Source organism: Bradysia coprophila, unplaced genomic scaffold, assembly GCF_014529535.1.
Source record: "Bradysia coprophila strain Holo2 unplaced genomic scaffold, BU_Bcop_v1 contig_138, whole genome shotgun sequence".
Taxonomy (NCBI): Eukaryota; Metazoa; Arthropoda; class Insecta; order Diptera; family Sciaridae; genus Bradysia; species Bradysia coprophila.
This window is the reverse complement of record NW_023503409.1, coordinates 827023-841850: the sequence shown is the minus strand read 5'-3', so window position 1 is coordinate 841850 and position 14828 is coordinate 827023. Positions and strand designations below refer to the sequence as shown.

General features: G+C 33.0%; 1 protein-coding gene across 1 annotated transcript in view; it reads left to right on the top strand.

Annotated features, from left to right (window-relative positions):
- The first annotated feature begins 1641 nt into the window (after positions 1-1641).
- LOC119073271 (protein rhomboid) overlaps positions 1642-14828 on the top strand; it is a 47414-nt gene continuing 34227 nt past the window's right edge. Inside the window, exons 1-4 of the mRNA XM_037178653.1 lie at positions 1642-2631; positions 3618-3707; positions 3777-3800; positions 3878-4057. Coding sequence (XP_037034548.1) covers positions 2497-2631; positions 3618-3707; positions 3777-3800; positions 3878-4057 — 429 coding nt within the window. The 5' untranslated portion in view covers positions 1642-2496. The remainder of the gene's footprint in view (positions 2632-3617; positions 3708-3776; positions 3801-3877; positions 4058-14828) is intronic.

Here is a 14828-nt window from a genome sequence, read left to right as displayed (position 1 = left end):
TTGCTTTTATTGTTATTTTTTCTTCAAGTCATGCAAATAGAAATAGTTGTATGGTTTTGTCCGGATTTCTGTTTATTTTTAATTTATTTCAGCTGAATCTGCCACTGGCTTGCTCAGTAGCAATATAAACCAAGAAAAAAAAACTTATTCTTTCGATGGAATTTAAGAACAACGTTTTGTCAAGGAGTGTGTATACGTCGTTGTACCTTTTATGGTTTTTAATGTTCTGTCGTCGAGTTAAAAAGATTTTGAATTAGGTCCTTAATGTGAGTGAAACATCCTTCTATGAGATTCATGTTTTTTTTCTCTAGTCTAGAATCTCACAAAATTGCCTATGTGTGGAGAACAACGTTCATTTTGCAAAAAGTTGATGTCATTCAACTGATTTGAACAGTGGGTCCACGATACTGTTGAATTTCATAAAATTTGGACATACATATTCACATCAAATAAAAACTATACTCCAAAATTCCTGAAATGATTATAAGTTTGGAGTAAATAGTAAATGAGAATGCGCTAGCCATCTGTGAATTTTACTATCGGATCTTTTATTTCATTTGAAGTATTTCCAAGTGACTATATTCAAATCTTTTACTTCATTTTTTTAAACATGTATTTTGCGAACGAATACTGCTGGTATCTTCTATTTTTAGAACAAAAGAAGAAGAATCTCGAATTCCTAGAAAAAAGTAAAACTCTTATAATGCTGATACTTCGTAACGGTTGTGTAAAACTGCATTGGCAAGCGCATGTAGTTTCCCATTTTCTCCTGAAGTCGGTACCGATATCAATAACAGCTGAGATAATCGTACACTTCGTGAGATTTTTTCGACAATTTAGTTTTCAACATTTTAAGAACATATTCTCGGTCCAAAAATAACTTATTATCATCTGGCGATCTCTACCTGTGATCTGTGGTCTTATACGTACAGTAAAATGCATATTAAAACAAATGAAGCTTAGTGCTACATTGAGCACAAGAATTGTAGATACAAGCACGGAATTTTGAAAACCGACACATTTTTTGTTCATGTGTTTTACTCGAGTTTATGATTTCTCCATATAAAAATACCTGTAAAATTCACAAAAACTCAATAAACCACAAAACATTAAATGTGTCGGTTTTCAAAATTCCGCGAGTGTATGACGTATCGTTTCTAACAGGTTAATTTCCGGAAAAATCGTAATTAATACTTATCCGGACCGTTGTTTTCACAAGTGAATGTACCTTTACAAAAGATTTTTCATTCATGAGTCAATACACGCACATGTTATGAGTTCACAATGTATTGGACGATGGAATTTTTGCGTGATTAGCTTTTTCTCGCAAAAATCAATTATATAAATGTATTCAAATTACTAGATAAATACGTTTAATATACGGAAAGACGGTCGTACCAAACCGCCTAGCCTCTATTGAATCTATAAAAAGTCGATGACACGTAACTTTGCGGTTGTAATATTAGGGGTTGTATATTGTTCCTATAAATAATGTAAGTAAAAATGAAATTTTCCAACTGAATCCATAAATTCGACATGGAAACAAAACAATATAATGCGCAAGCGCCGGGACAGGACATTTGTGTTTAGGACTTTAATTTCGCTAAAATTGTGTCGGTACTATAGTAGTGTTTTCGCTTCCATATGTGTTCAAGTCAATTTATTTATTTCGTTCGGAATTGATTATCGTCTGCAAAGTGTGATGATTTTAACATAAAATGCACTGTACTGTAATATGTATAGCTTTGATGTTTGACTGAATATATTTACGTTATGTGTTTTGTTGATAGTTGATAAAGCAATATTGATTCAGCTAAACGTTTCCTTTGTAAACCAAATTGAATGATCTAAAGCAATTGCAAATATTCTTGTGTTGAAATCGATTTGTAAGAATCGCAACCGCAACAGAGAAAAAAACTCATAAAGTGAATTAAAGTGTAAACTGCTTGTGCATATTGTATCTGCATTTAACGATTGTATAGTGTACTGTACTGTATGACAATTTTCATTCCACCATTTGATGGTATGCATTTTGTTTGTTATGTGCAAGCGCCAGAACACAATCTACCCATCGTGAACGTTAAGTTACTATAGCAACATGCAACACAATGTATAATTATACGGCGAAGAAGTTTCGGAGGGTGGCAGGTTCAGCCTGAACTGATATTCCTCTACATACATGCTGTATATATATCTCATTTATGTTCTACAATGTTTATGTGCATTAAGCCATTTATTTCTATGCATTTGTGGGGTTCAATAATCGAAAACATCAGGGGAGAGAGAATAGCATTGTTTGTTTGATGTTGATAAGTGAACTTGAACTATGATTTTTTGATGTTTGTTCGCAAAGGTAATTTATTACATTTTCGGTGGATTCTTAGTCATTTTCCGGTAATGTCAGTGCTATCCAAACATAAATAGTAAAATAAAGTGATACAACTATTAAGTCGCTGAAATCATGAAATGACTCTGTCGCCAATAGTTTAATATTTTATGATGTGGCCAGGTTTTGATACTTTTAAAGTGCGATTGGATAGTCTAAGTCCTAGGGATACATTGGCCGATGCTGAAACAGCTGAACAAATATCAATAATAGCTGGATCCTTTAAATCAATTTCATTAACACACGTGAGTATGGGAAACAGCTATACCTAGAGAATCGAATCGCACGGAATTGCTTATTTCTATTTGGACTCAATTTACTTTTCAGATCTGAAAAATATCTTTAAATTTACTCGATTACTATGCCAATAAAAAACAATTAGACCTTAATAACATTCTGAGTCCGAGGACGTATTCTCTTGTAATTTTTGTATTTTTTTTCTATTCAGAATAAATTTACCTTCTACAGTCAGCGTCTTTGAAATAAGTAACGTATTTCGTTTCAGCTGATCCCCTTATACAACCAAATATGGTTTTCCGTCTTTAAACGGTTTTATCATTACCATGCATGTACATTGTTCACCTGCATAAACAAGCATTAGTACCGAAAAATAATTAAGAAAATATGCTAACATTTACCCACCATAACAACAAGAAATTCCTAGCGCCTATAATAGCCGCTTATTTCCGTGGGCCCTATCTCACTCATACACTTTTTTTTTCTGACAGGTGTCGTCAATATACCATTAATTAATGTTGTAGAGTTTATAATTCTGTAAAAATATTAAAAGAAAACATTGATTTCGAAAATGACACTTTTTGGTCCATATCTCCAGACCTACTAAATCGAATAAGATTTACAAAAGTTACTATGATAATACTCAAACAGATGGATTTGGCTCAATCCATTTAATTTATGGCAATGATCATACTTGCCCTAGGAAACATACGTCATTTTCCCCTATTTTCAAGTTACACTATACAGTGGTGGGTTAATAGACTCATAAGAATACTTCATTTCGTGCGTGTCTACTTAGTAAAGTATCTACCAAGGCTCCTTGTATCTACCAATCCTACCAAACGCATTCACTTGAAATGTGCCGAATCCTGACATTTTGCTAAACCCTAAATGTCAGCCCTTCCAAGTGAGGGCGTTTTAAGCTGATTTTACTTGACTTATATCTTCCACCATTATCGTTTTGTTGATCAAACTATTTTACTCTATTCTGTAGGGTCAGGAAGAACCCATTTATGATACGGACCATACAGACCTGAATTCAGACTTTGATGAATTAGATTTGAGAGCTGAGTTACTCAAAGACGTAAGTGTGATCACAAATGAATATCCTCTGAATGTAATTTACACATAAACCATATTTCTCTTTGTTTAGAAATGGAGATTTTTATTTGACAAGGTAAGTCAACCCAGCAAAGTTGTTTAATGTTTCGATAAAGCCACCACTTAATCCTTTCGGTTTTCCCACTGATTTAGTTCGATCCAGAAGGTTTCGGAGAAATACCGGTAAACGATTTCCTAGTTGCCTTAAAATCACCCGAATTTCAATCGCAAGTGCCTCTAAGCAAACGTGAATTGCTGTATGACCGGGCCCTATTATCGGCTGAACCGAAAGGAGGATCCGGATCGGTTTCATTTCAGGACTTTGTGAATGTGGTAAGTTTATGAAATTTACACGATCCATTTGAGTTTTACCATGACATTCCGTATACTTATCATAAAATTGGTAAATAACCGAAAAATCACGTTTAACAATCTCTCGACGTGAGAACAACAATGTGGAAATACCCAACTTTGTGTTCACATGATCGATGAGAAAATTTATGGTACAGGTAATTTGAACCATTGAACCACAATAAAAAACCTATTTTAACAACTCTATAATTCCCTAATTCTAATGCTGATCACGTTATCTACCTAATCCTTGGAAAAAAGGAAACAAAAATAATGTTTTCTAATACTATTGTTGGCCGCAAACACTAAACATGTAATTTTTTATTTTTTTTTATTTTTTTCTGCTTTTTCTTCCATCAATGACTGTGTACCGAAAATCTTATTATGGACATTTTTTTCTGAAGAAAATTATTATATTTAAATTGCACTGAATGGTTTTTCGAAAACATTTATTTCACTTGAGTAAACAAGAAGCCTTGCATGCGTACGTGTATTATACTATTTACTTCCACATCTATATGCAGATATTTTTACCTTCATCTCCATTCACCGGTTAATAATAAAATTACAATTGGGACAATATTATAGTATGTGATTGACACGCATTGAATTATATTCGAAAATCTCTTTATGCTCAAACAGATTTGTCAAAAAAGAAAATTCAATTTATGAATTTTATTTGCCATAAAACAAGACCCCTGTGAGTATCGACGATTAGGGATGATGGACTGATGCCACTTTCGATAAAAACCATTAACATAGGTTGGACATAAATATCACCGCTGTTTTTTGTTGAATACGATTACTATTGAGGTCGTTTGTATGTAATGTCTGAAAATTGGTTATTCAAAGTTTTATATTGTTTGTGGTAACAGATTGGGATTGGGCTGATCAATTGTTTTCCCAGTTCAATTTCAAAACATTTTTATAAATGGTTTAAACTGTTAATGATAATGGTTTATTGACTTGCATACCTTTGTACACAGACTGACAGTCACGGGAAAATACTTCCCCTGTATCGTAACATACTTAATTAACATCAAACCTTATGTTCATCACAAATCAGAGTTTAAAACTCTTTCGATGTCAATGCATGGCGTAAATCTAATATAATCACTTGAGTTGGTAGCTAAGTCTCCTCAAATCCCGGTAAACAGTTGACACACATCTTACCGTCGTTGTAATTAATGTATGTTAGCTTATGATCTACGACGCTACTCTTGTTCGAACATAATTTAAAATATGAGAAGTGTATTGTGAATAGAAACAGCTGACTTCCGTTTCCATCGCGTAATAAGACACGAAGATATGTTGTTCTTCTTTATGGAAAAGGTATACTTTACCTTGCATATTTTGTTTGTACCCTGAAGACTAAGTTCACTCGATTGAATAGAAGATTACATGTCTTTACTATAATCAGTGGCCTCAAATGATTTTTGGAGAACGAATGACTTTACTTATTATAGTTTAATTGACTTGCTATCCTAGGATCCTATCCAAGAACAAGTAGGATGTTAGAATCGAAATTCGGAAATGCATTTGAAAAATTTATAAATCAAATTATCACATCCTCCTATCTGCTAGTTGTTTTGTGTCGTTGAAGAGATTTCACACATTTTTTTTTTTGATTTACAGTAAACCCAAAAAAAACCGTTTCTCGCTTTATTATATCAAATGCACAATTATCTAGAAATATTTCAACAGTTCCAAACTTCTCATCGTAACAAATATTTTATTTATTACACAATGCCAGTTATTTATAACATTTTTATCAAACTTTTTCATCAATTTTATGATAAAATATTTTTATTTTTGCCATTGTTCATTTTTTTCTCACCTTGTTTTTAAAACGGCAAGTTTCTCATGATATGATAATATTTTTTTCCTCTACTTCTTTCTACCTAATATACCTTTACTACCTTAATTCGAATATTATATGACTTTCTCACTGGGTGCATAAAAGCGAAGCTGAGAATTTATCATATTTTCACAACATTTCGTACAACATTTCTTTTCACATAAAAACATTTTTTTTGTTGTTGTTTCTTCCTCATAAACTATTCATATTTCATACAAAATAAGTTATTTTAAGACAGATTTTTATTAGAAAATCAAGTTAATGGATCTCTTAAATAAATTTCTTTCTTTTTTTTCGTAGAGAAGAAAATGTGTTTTAAGATGCCGTTCCTCATTTCACACCGTGTCTCCAAAAAACACACTAAAGTTTTTTTTTTAATGAAATTTTGTTCGATTCATGTTCTTCTATTCCTTCAATCTGTTTCATCCTATTAGCCAAATTCACCCAATTAATATCTGATTTATCTAAATGGTTAATGTGTATGGTAATAAACAAGATTTACCATTAAGAACATGAAATACGGTTGTTTTTCTTCTTGTGTCGTTGAGTAACAACTGTTCCATTTTAATATACATTCAGAACGCAGGTGAAGATGAATAATAAAAGCTCGAGAAGACATTTTTATGGATGTTGCAAATATCTACTATTGCATACCCGAACAGTTGGACCGTTGAAAGAATATGCATTGAATGCCTTGAAGAATCGTTTGATTGGAAAAATTTACTTAGAAATTCCAAATGTTTTTTTAATTGGAAACGTGAATTTCGTTTTGAACATCTAATGTTAGATTATTTTAAGGGTCGTTTCGGTGGTATATTAATATGCGCCACGGTTCACAACATTCACGCTGATTCAATCTATCCAATCCCAACATTAAAATGTTTTATTTTTTTTTGTTTTTCACAGCTTCAGCTTTTATTCGCTCAAAAATGTTGTGTGCGACGAAACCTTTTTTTTATTTGAATAAAACATCCGTTTTAAAAGTGGTTTATAATAGCTCGTGCCTAAACACTATTTAACAAGAATACAAAAAAAAACATCTTGTTCCGGTGGCAATGGCAGATTTTTATTAAATATTCTTTTGTGTTTTATACGGTGTAAGCGGATGAATGAATATTTGTTCAATCAAAATCCATTGAAATTTAATCTATCATAAAGGGAATCAAATGTCCTTTCAACATAATAGGTTTGAGCTTAATAATACGTATAGTGCACAAGTACACTACACAGATTGCATTTAGTTTCAATTGAACTAAGGCATTCAATGTGTGCGCGGATTTGGTTTTTGTTTGTTTGTTTGTCCAATTCATAAAGTTTTAATCGATAAATTTATGAATCAGTCATTCATTGTCCCGAAAGGTTTGATCGGCTTTATTTGAAGTTAAAAATATCATTTACTTAACTGTCATGTAGTTAGTAATTGTATTGCATTAAAGCAGATTTCCGGTGAAAATTCCATGTGAAGATAAACATTTAACTGAAAAACGTTAGGGTGTAAAAGTTGATGTTGACGGCGGAAAAACTTTAAGCAAAATACCTCATACATATACATGACTTTTTGTGTGTTGACCATCCATCTCAGCCTCGCCTCGGATAAACGTCACACCATTTCCATCATTTTTCTTGTCCCATCACGGTGGGGCTGAACGAACTTTAAATAAATATGTCGACTTCCATCTCGGTTCTTTTCATAGCTGAGTTAGGGGAGGCGTGTACTATCCAACGGCACATGTTGCAAGCGAACCGCTGAGCCGTTTCTGAGAACTAGGAATATCGTCGCCTGGCTCCGCGGAAGTTGCTGGAACAGTGTTTGAAACTGGAATCGGTAGAGTGACAAATTCTAAGAACAACCATGTAAAAATTATTGCTCTCGGTCATTTGGTCGCAGAGCAATAGAAGCTGAAAGTCGAAAATTCCACCTCTTCAAGGGGTGATGCCTCCTCGACGAAGTTTTCGATCCAGCACTTTAATAGCGTTTCTAGACAAGGTTAATGTGCTCTTTCGAATAGCAATAAATTTTTTTTGAAAGTGGTCTCTTTTGGTCCATTTTCAGAAAAGTCACTTTTTTGCTACCCTCGGTGAACTTTGGCTACTCCCATACCGGTTGCCGGTTCCTAACTTCCGCGGAGCCAGGCGACGATATTCCTAGTTCTCAGAAACGGCTCAGCGGTTGCGCCTGCAACATGTGCCGTTGGATAGTACACGCCTCCCCTAACTCAGCTATGAAAAGAAAAGAGATGGAAGTCGACATGTTTATTTACAATTCGTTCAGCCCCACCGTGCCATTACTAAGTATTGTGTACCCACTATTAACATTGAACATGAACATTTATAAATACAGATCGGTCCTGTTTCAATAGAAGACCTCAATCTCTTGACTACTACCAACATGATTTTTTCCAAAGGCAAAGGAATAACAAAATTAAATTAAATGTTCCGAAACGTTCCAACGTCTAACAATAAGTCCAACGATAAGCAGAGCATTTGAACATTTCGATTAATTTAAAGTAAAAATATGTCCAACAACCGTACAGGTGCAACACTACATGTTGTCAGTTACGAGTGCATAATAAAAACAACAAAACGGCAGCAGTCGCGCGAGTCATAACTTGATTCGAAGCATAACTCCGCGAGATTAAAAAAAAAAAAATAAATAAAATTCAGCTACTTTGTGCTCGATCACCACGAAGTCTAAGTTAATGCAGAAAATTATGTTTTTTCTCTCGTTTTATAATACTTTTCAACGGAATTTCTTTCTTAATACATTCAAACTGGTTGATCTGAAGATATCACAATATAAATTTTTATCTGAACGATGATGGCTTGCCCTTTCGCCGCCTTTAGCATGAGCATCAATCTGCTGTTCGATGCGTGCAGGTGCTATTGTGGTTCATATGGTTTTGTTATTGTATATTTAATGTTGAAAATTTATCTCCGTTTTTTTATTTATATATTTAGTTAACAACAACTGAAGATTGTTTAAAAAAAAAAAGAAAGAAATGGAATAATCGAACTTAAATTCTGTTCACGTCACGTTTAATACGAAATTCCATTTCATTTGTCAATGTAACATTTTATGTTGTTGAGATTAAAAAAAAGCAGCGCGCGTCGCTCAATTTATGTTTATTAAAATCGATTTTTTAATTTTAACTAGTTTTTAATGTCGATCACTTCAATTCACATCACGTACATTTTTCGTTTTATTCATCGTCGGAAACGTCTTCGAGCACACTTTTGTTTGAAACGTGGAAGGCGTCATTATTACTTGTTACATACTGGAAATGAAAGACTATCCTCCTCGGTATGCTACGTGTGTTAGAAGATGTTAGAAATTAGATGTTTTGTAACTTTATCCACTGGAAAGTACGTGAGACTATGAATGTATTTACAGTTATGCATCCATAGAAATGATGGAACTATATGAGTAGTACCCACAGTTCTTTCTTTTCCCGGCGTACCTCCAGTTATCGAATATGCTATTTCCATTAAAGAACTTTCCATAGCTTGACGTAAAATAATTATAAATTTTGCATTAAGTCTGCACTAGGCACAGTCATCTCTTACTTTTACTGTCGCTATCAATAACAGAAGTTCTGATCTGTTAAAGCGTACTAACAATAGTCTTATAGTCCTATCAATTCAACTCCAAAATGTTATGCATCAATGATTCCTACTTCCTCAAGCACCATAACAAAAATGTGCCGATAACTCTAGCAACAACCGGGAGAAATTCATATGTAATTGTTAAACATGAACCGAATTTGAGGATTTCCGTAAATAGAACGAATATCCCTTCACACTAGATTTCATATTTCTGCCGACATCGACACCCGTGTATAATATGTAGGCGGATATAATATGCGGAACAACTTTCAAATCTAATTAAAAGTTTCGCCGGTCTATTAATATATAGAGTTTATGTTTGCCAATCATTAGACCAGGAGGTTTTGTGTATCCCTTGATTTTAATTTAAACACTTTGTATCGTGTGCTGCTATATCACCTGCCAGATGTGTCATGTTTCATATTTCGTATAAAATCTATACACGCGCCAATGATTATTTGATCAGGCATTGGATATACAACGAGTAGCTTAGATATAACATACTTACTTTTTCAAACAAAAAGTGAAATTCAATACTAAGCCGTCTGCTGGTTGTAGATATATACTTACCGTCTCAGTATTCTACCGTATCCTATGTTGTTTATATCAACCGACAGCACGGCGTTGAAATATTATTACGTTAATGCATGGAACGGATATTCCAAAAAACATATCTCTTCAACCCTTCAACACCGAAATGTGATTGTTGTTCGAGATTGGAGTAGTTTGTCATAATATTAAAGTACACACAATCTGAGTGACATACATAGGATGTGTAAAATTATATTCTAACATGTTTCGGCACTTGAAGCGCTTAATTTCGAGATAATTATCAATTAGGTGGCATAAATGATTGATATTTAGACATGTTGAGTCATTCTTCTTTGAACATGCCCATGGTATGACGTGAAAGAGTAAAATGTTGCACTCTTTGTGTTGTGTGTGATCTCTTGTATAGCTGCCGAGCAGATGTTCCTACACTGCATGATTTTTCATTTAGTAAAATTCGAACCAATTTCTCAAAAATTTTGATGCTGTAAATGTGGGTGCAATCAATCTATCATAGTGAGATATTTAAAGAGAGAGAAAAAAATGGTTTTTGCCATATTTATTATAAAATGCATGGTAAAGCAAGATGGCATAGCAATAATACAAAAAATGTGTTGAAAATTATAAATAGGGTGAAAAGGTATTCGCCCTTTACAACGTTATAAAATACACTAAGTGCTGCTGAGGGAGTCAAACGGAAGTCGACCGTCTGTTTTCTTTTAACATAATATATATGAGAGGTAATACAACTAAAATTAGTCAACCTCTGGTCGAGCTAGGTTGTTAATTGGATTTAATTTCGTCTCGTTTTATGTTTTTTTTTCATGGTTTTAGATCTAAAACCGTCAATCGGGAATTTGATTTATTGCACGCTAGTGTACGCTGTATCTTTCGAATTGCTTGTTTCATCTACAAATTTCATAAATTGATCATACTTTGAAGAAAGTAAAATTGCGAGCATTCCATCTGAATAACATGAATCTCCCATATTTTTCTAGCAACATCAGTTACTAGTTTCTAGTGGCTTACGCTTATATTGACTGCGCTCACTCTCTCAAATGATATGGATCCATGAATATCTCCTGCGTTTTGTCTAAAATTGTTAGTTAACATGACGACTAAGCATCTGATAACAACCACATTTTATTTGCTCGCAAGGAAACAATCAAAAGAATGTTAACAAGATCATAAACCAGATTTCTTTTATATTTATCCACTTCCTGTTTGTATGTTTAAATAAACCGAAATGTTTCAGGAAAGTGAAATAACATGTGGGTAGTTTTCCAGAAAAATTATGCGTTCGACTTTGTTTTTTCATGATAAAAACTTGTAAGAAAAAAAGGTATATGCATTCTAGTTGTAGTGCGTGCATTAGGCCTCTTCATTTTAGAGAAATAGTCTCAAATTCATCTGGAATGGTGTTTATCTGGTCCGGAAGGCTAAAATATTGGACCCGTATTTTTTTTTGGAATTTTAAAAAATAGTTTATCTGGGGAGCGAAGCATTTGTTCAAATGTACGAAAGCGTTGGTTAGAAGAGAGGAGAATGATGGTGTATATCTTTTTTACTCTTCTAACCAACGCATTCGTACACTTGAACAAATGCTTAGCTCCCCAGATCTAAACTATTTTTTAAAATTCTAAAAAAAAATACGGGTCCAATATTTTAGTCTTCCGGACCAGATAAACACCATGCCAGATGAATTTGAGACTATTTCTCTAAAATGAACAGGCCTAGCATATGTACACATGAATTGCAAATTACTCGGCATATCCGTCAAAATATTATTTCAAGTGATTCCATAAAATGCAGCGACACATCAAAGATGTATGTAACATAGCATTTATAAGGAAGCAGATGGATTAACTTGAGTCATAAAATGTAATTCGATCCTTTTCAAGACCAATGTGTGTGTTTGTTGGTTCAGTGTCTTGAGGCAAAGGGCACGTGCTCTTCTTAATTTTTTTTTTCTCTCTCGTAAATTATGGTTTTTTACGCAAGAACTGACGACCTTATAATGTGGGTTAATGTATGACAATGTCAAGACGTTTATTTTATTGATTTTTCATTTTTAAACAAAATATTTCTTCAGGTCTAAATGTTTCAATGGAGTCTGTGATCTTGGCTGTGCTTACCACTCAATATAGACAATGTTTTAGTATCAAATTCTTTCAATTTAATAGTCTATCAAACAAAAATTCTGCCGAGTAATGCATGGAAATTATGTTTAATTCACACCTTCATCCTCTTTTGCAATTCTAAAGGTAGTCACACGTTGAATTAAACTTCTGTTCCATATGCCCCTATACAATAAACTAAGTTGCGTCAGCTATATGTTTCTTGATCATATACAACAAAAAACGAAAATAATCCACAGCAATGAATTTATTGTTTCCTATTTCACCACATCAGTAGCATTTGGTGTAAGCTTCTGCATTATACATCAAAAAAAAATTGAAATTGTCGATTTTTTTCAACATAATCACATAATACAAGACTAAAATATTAAAAAATTTCCATTTATCTTGCTCTATTCTTTATATCTTTACTGAACACTTGCATGGCATGGCAAGTGTGCGTTCGTATTTTTTGTAAGTTTTTTTTTATGAGATTTACCTTTGAACCGGGCTCGTGCCAGACGCTTATGGTGCGTATTTTAAATTTGATTTGGGATGGTTGTTAATTTGAGTTTCTACGAAAAAGAAAAGAAATCAATGAACGGATGTGTAACGTGGATGGTGCGTTTTTTGACAAAAAATTTTTTTTAACAGTTTTTTGGAATGATAAGAATTTAATGTTAAACTCGTTAAGCTGATGGCGGTGAAATTAATTCCAATTAAAGTTTAACAAATGTTAAAACGGATGGCATTCCCAACTGATGCACTGAATTTTAAATAACCAACAAACCAGTAAAACTTTTTCAAAATAAACATCCATTTGTGGTTAGCATTCAGTGATCACTTTTTCGGTAGCATAGGGTTTTCCTTTTTATAACCAAAACAAAAACCTATCACATATGGCATGGTTTTTTTTGTTAAATTGATTGAGGTATGCCAATGCACTTAACTGAATACATACCACTGCATCATTAATAAAAGGGAGGCTTGTGTATAAGTAAAAAAAAACGAGATGCATCGCAACAAATAATTTATACCAAAATTATCCTATCTCGGCTTTGTGTTTTTACAAAAATTTCTTTGATGTAGCAAAATATGATGAATATACGTGTGCGTGTGCATTTTGTGTTTTTTTTTCTTCGGCCTCATATGTGATGGATTTTTAGATGAAATTATGGTTTTCGATGACTTGTGGTGGCTTTGAATTTTATAAAAACAAAATTTTCAAAAAAAAGGTAGACCAGACATTAAATGCCGAACATCTGCTATACCGAATAGCAAGTTTGTTTCGATATGTTTGATTTTATTTGAAGAAATTTAGTATTATAATCCGGTAAAATAATCCAAAAACGAAAGCCCATTACGAATATGTTGTTGGCTAACGAAACCAGTAAAATGCAATATTTAGCACCGAAGTTGAGGTCGATGTTATTGCAGTCATATTTTTTTTTCTTTAATTTTGAAGTTGGAGAAATTGTTACGGTTGACTTGTCGACATGACTTAAAAAAAAGTTAAGATCAATAATTATTTTAAATAAAATGGAAACAGATGGATGTTTGTCATCCGGCATAACGCAATTTATTCGAGAAATTTATCGAAAATAAAATAAAAAGTTCCCCGTAAAAAAAATAATTGATTGCATCTATTCTCTTGCGCCAAATATTGTTGAATTTAATAAAATATTTTCAACTCCCTCCCTTATTTCCACAATAGAAAGTAAATGAAAATAACGGTCTGCAGCACACTTTCCATTTACATAACAAAAATGTTTCGTTCTGTTCTTACCTATTCATGGGTTTGTAAAACTTTCTCACTAACATCTCCGGTTGCACATTGAAGTCCATGTGTCCAACAATAAAAACATATATTCGTACACAAACTACAAAAAAAGCATTTTGTTAAACATCTTGCCACTTATCAATAAAAGGAATCAAATAACAGCAGCTCTTTTTGGCGTTTATTATATACATAGATTTGCATCAACAAACAAAAAATTTTCTTTTCAAAAATTATTGATTTCGAAAAATTAGCTTTCTATATAATGTTATACAGGCACTACATTCTCCGGATAGGTAGCGCAGACATAACACTTTTATCGTGTTCGATCTTTGAATACAGTTTTCTTTCTTAACAACACGATGCATTTGATCTAATAACACCCCTGTCTCGAATATGGGGTCTGTGGAAGAATAGGTCTAATGAAATTCGATATTCAATACGATTTATCATGCATGTGCGTTTATAAACGGATGATATTCAATATAGTATGAAAAGATGAAAAAGAAGTGATGCTATAAGACTGGTGCTCAATGAGCTTGTTAACGGCCTGTAATAATTAATATAAAAAAGAGATTTATACACTCTTTTAACACTTATGTAATGTACATCATTTAACGATATGTGTGGTGAAATTTGTTAATGGATATGACGCAATTCCTTTCGAAAGGAAACATAGAAATGTGTTTTCTAGAAATGAGTTATTGATTCAATGTGTTTGGCAACGTAATATGTGTAACGAAACATTTTGTGGGCTCGTTTTATGTTTTCAGGGTATCCAATTAGAATTTTTGAACATTATACCCAAAATGATATTAATTTGAATCCACCAAATGTGATTTTTAGTTC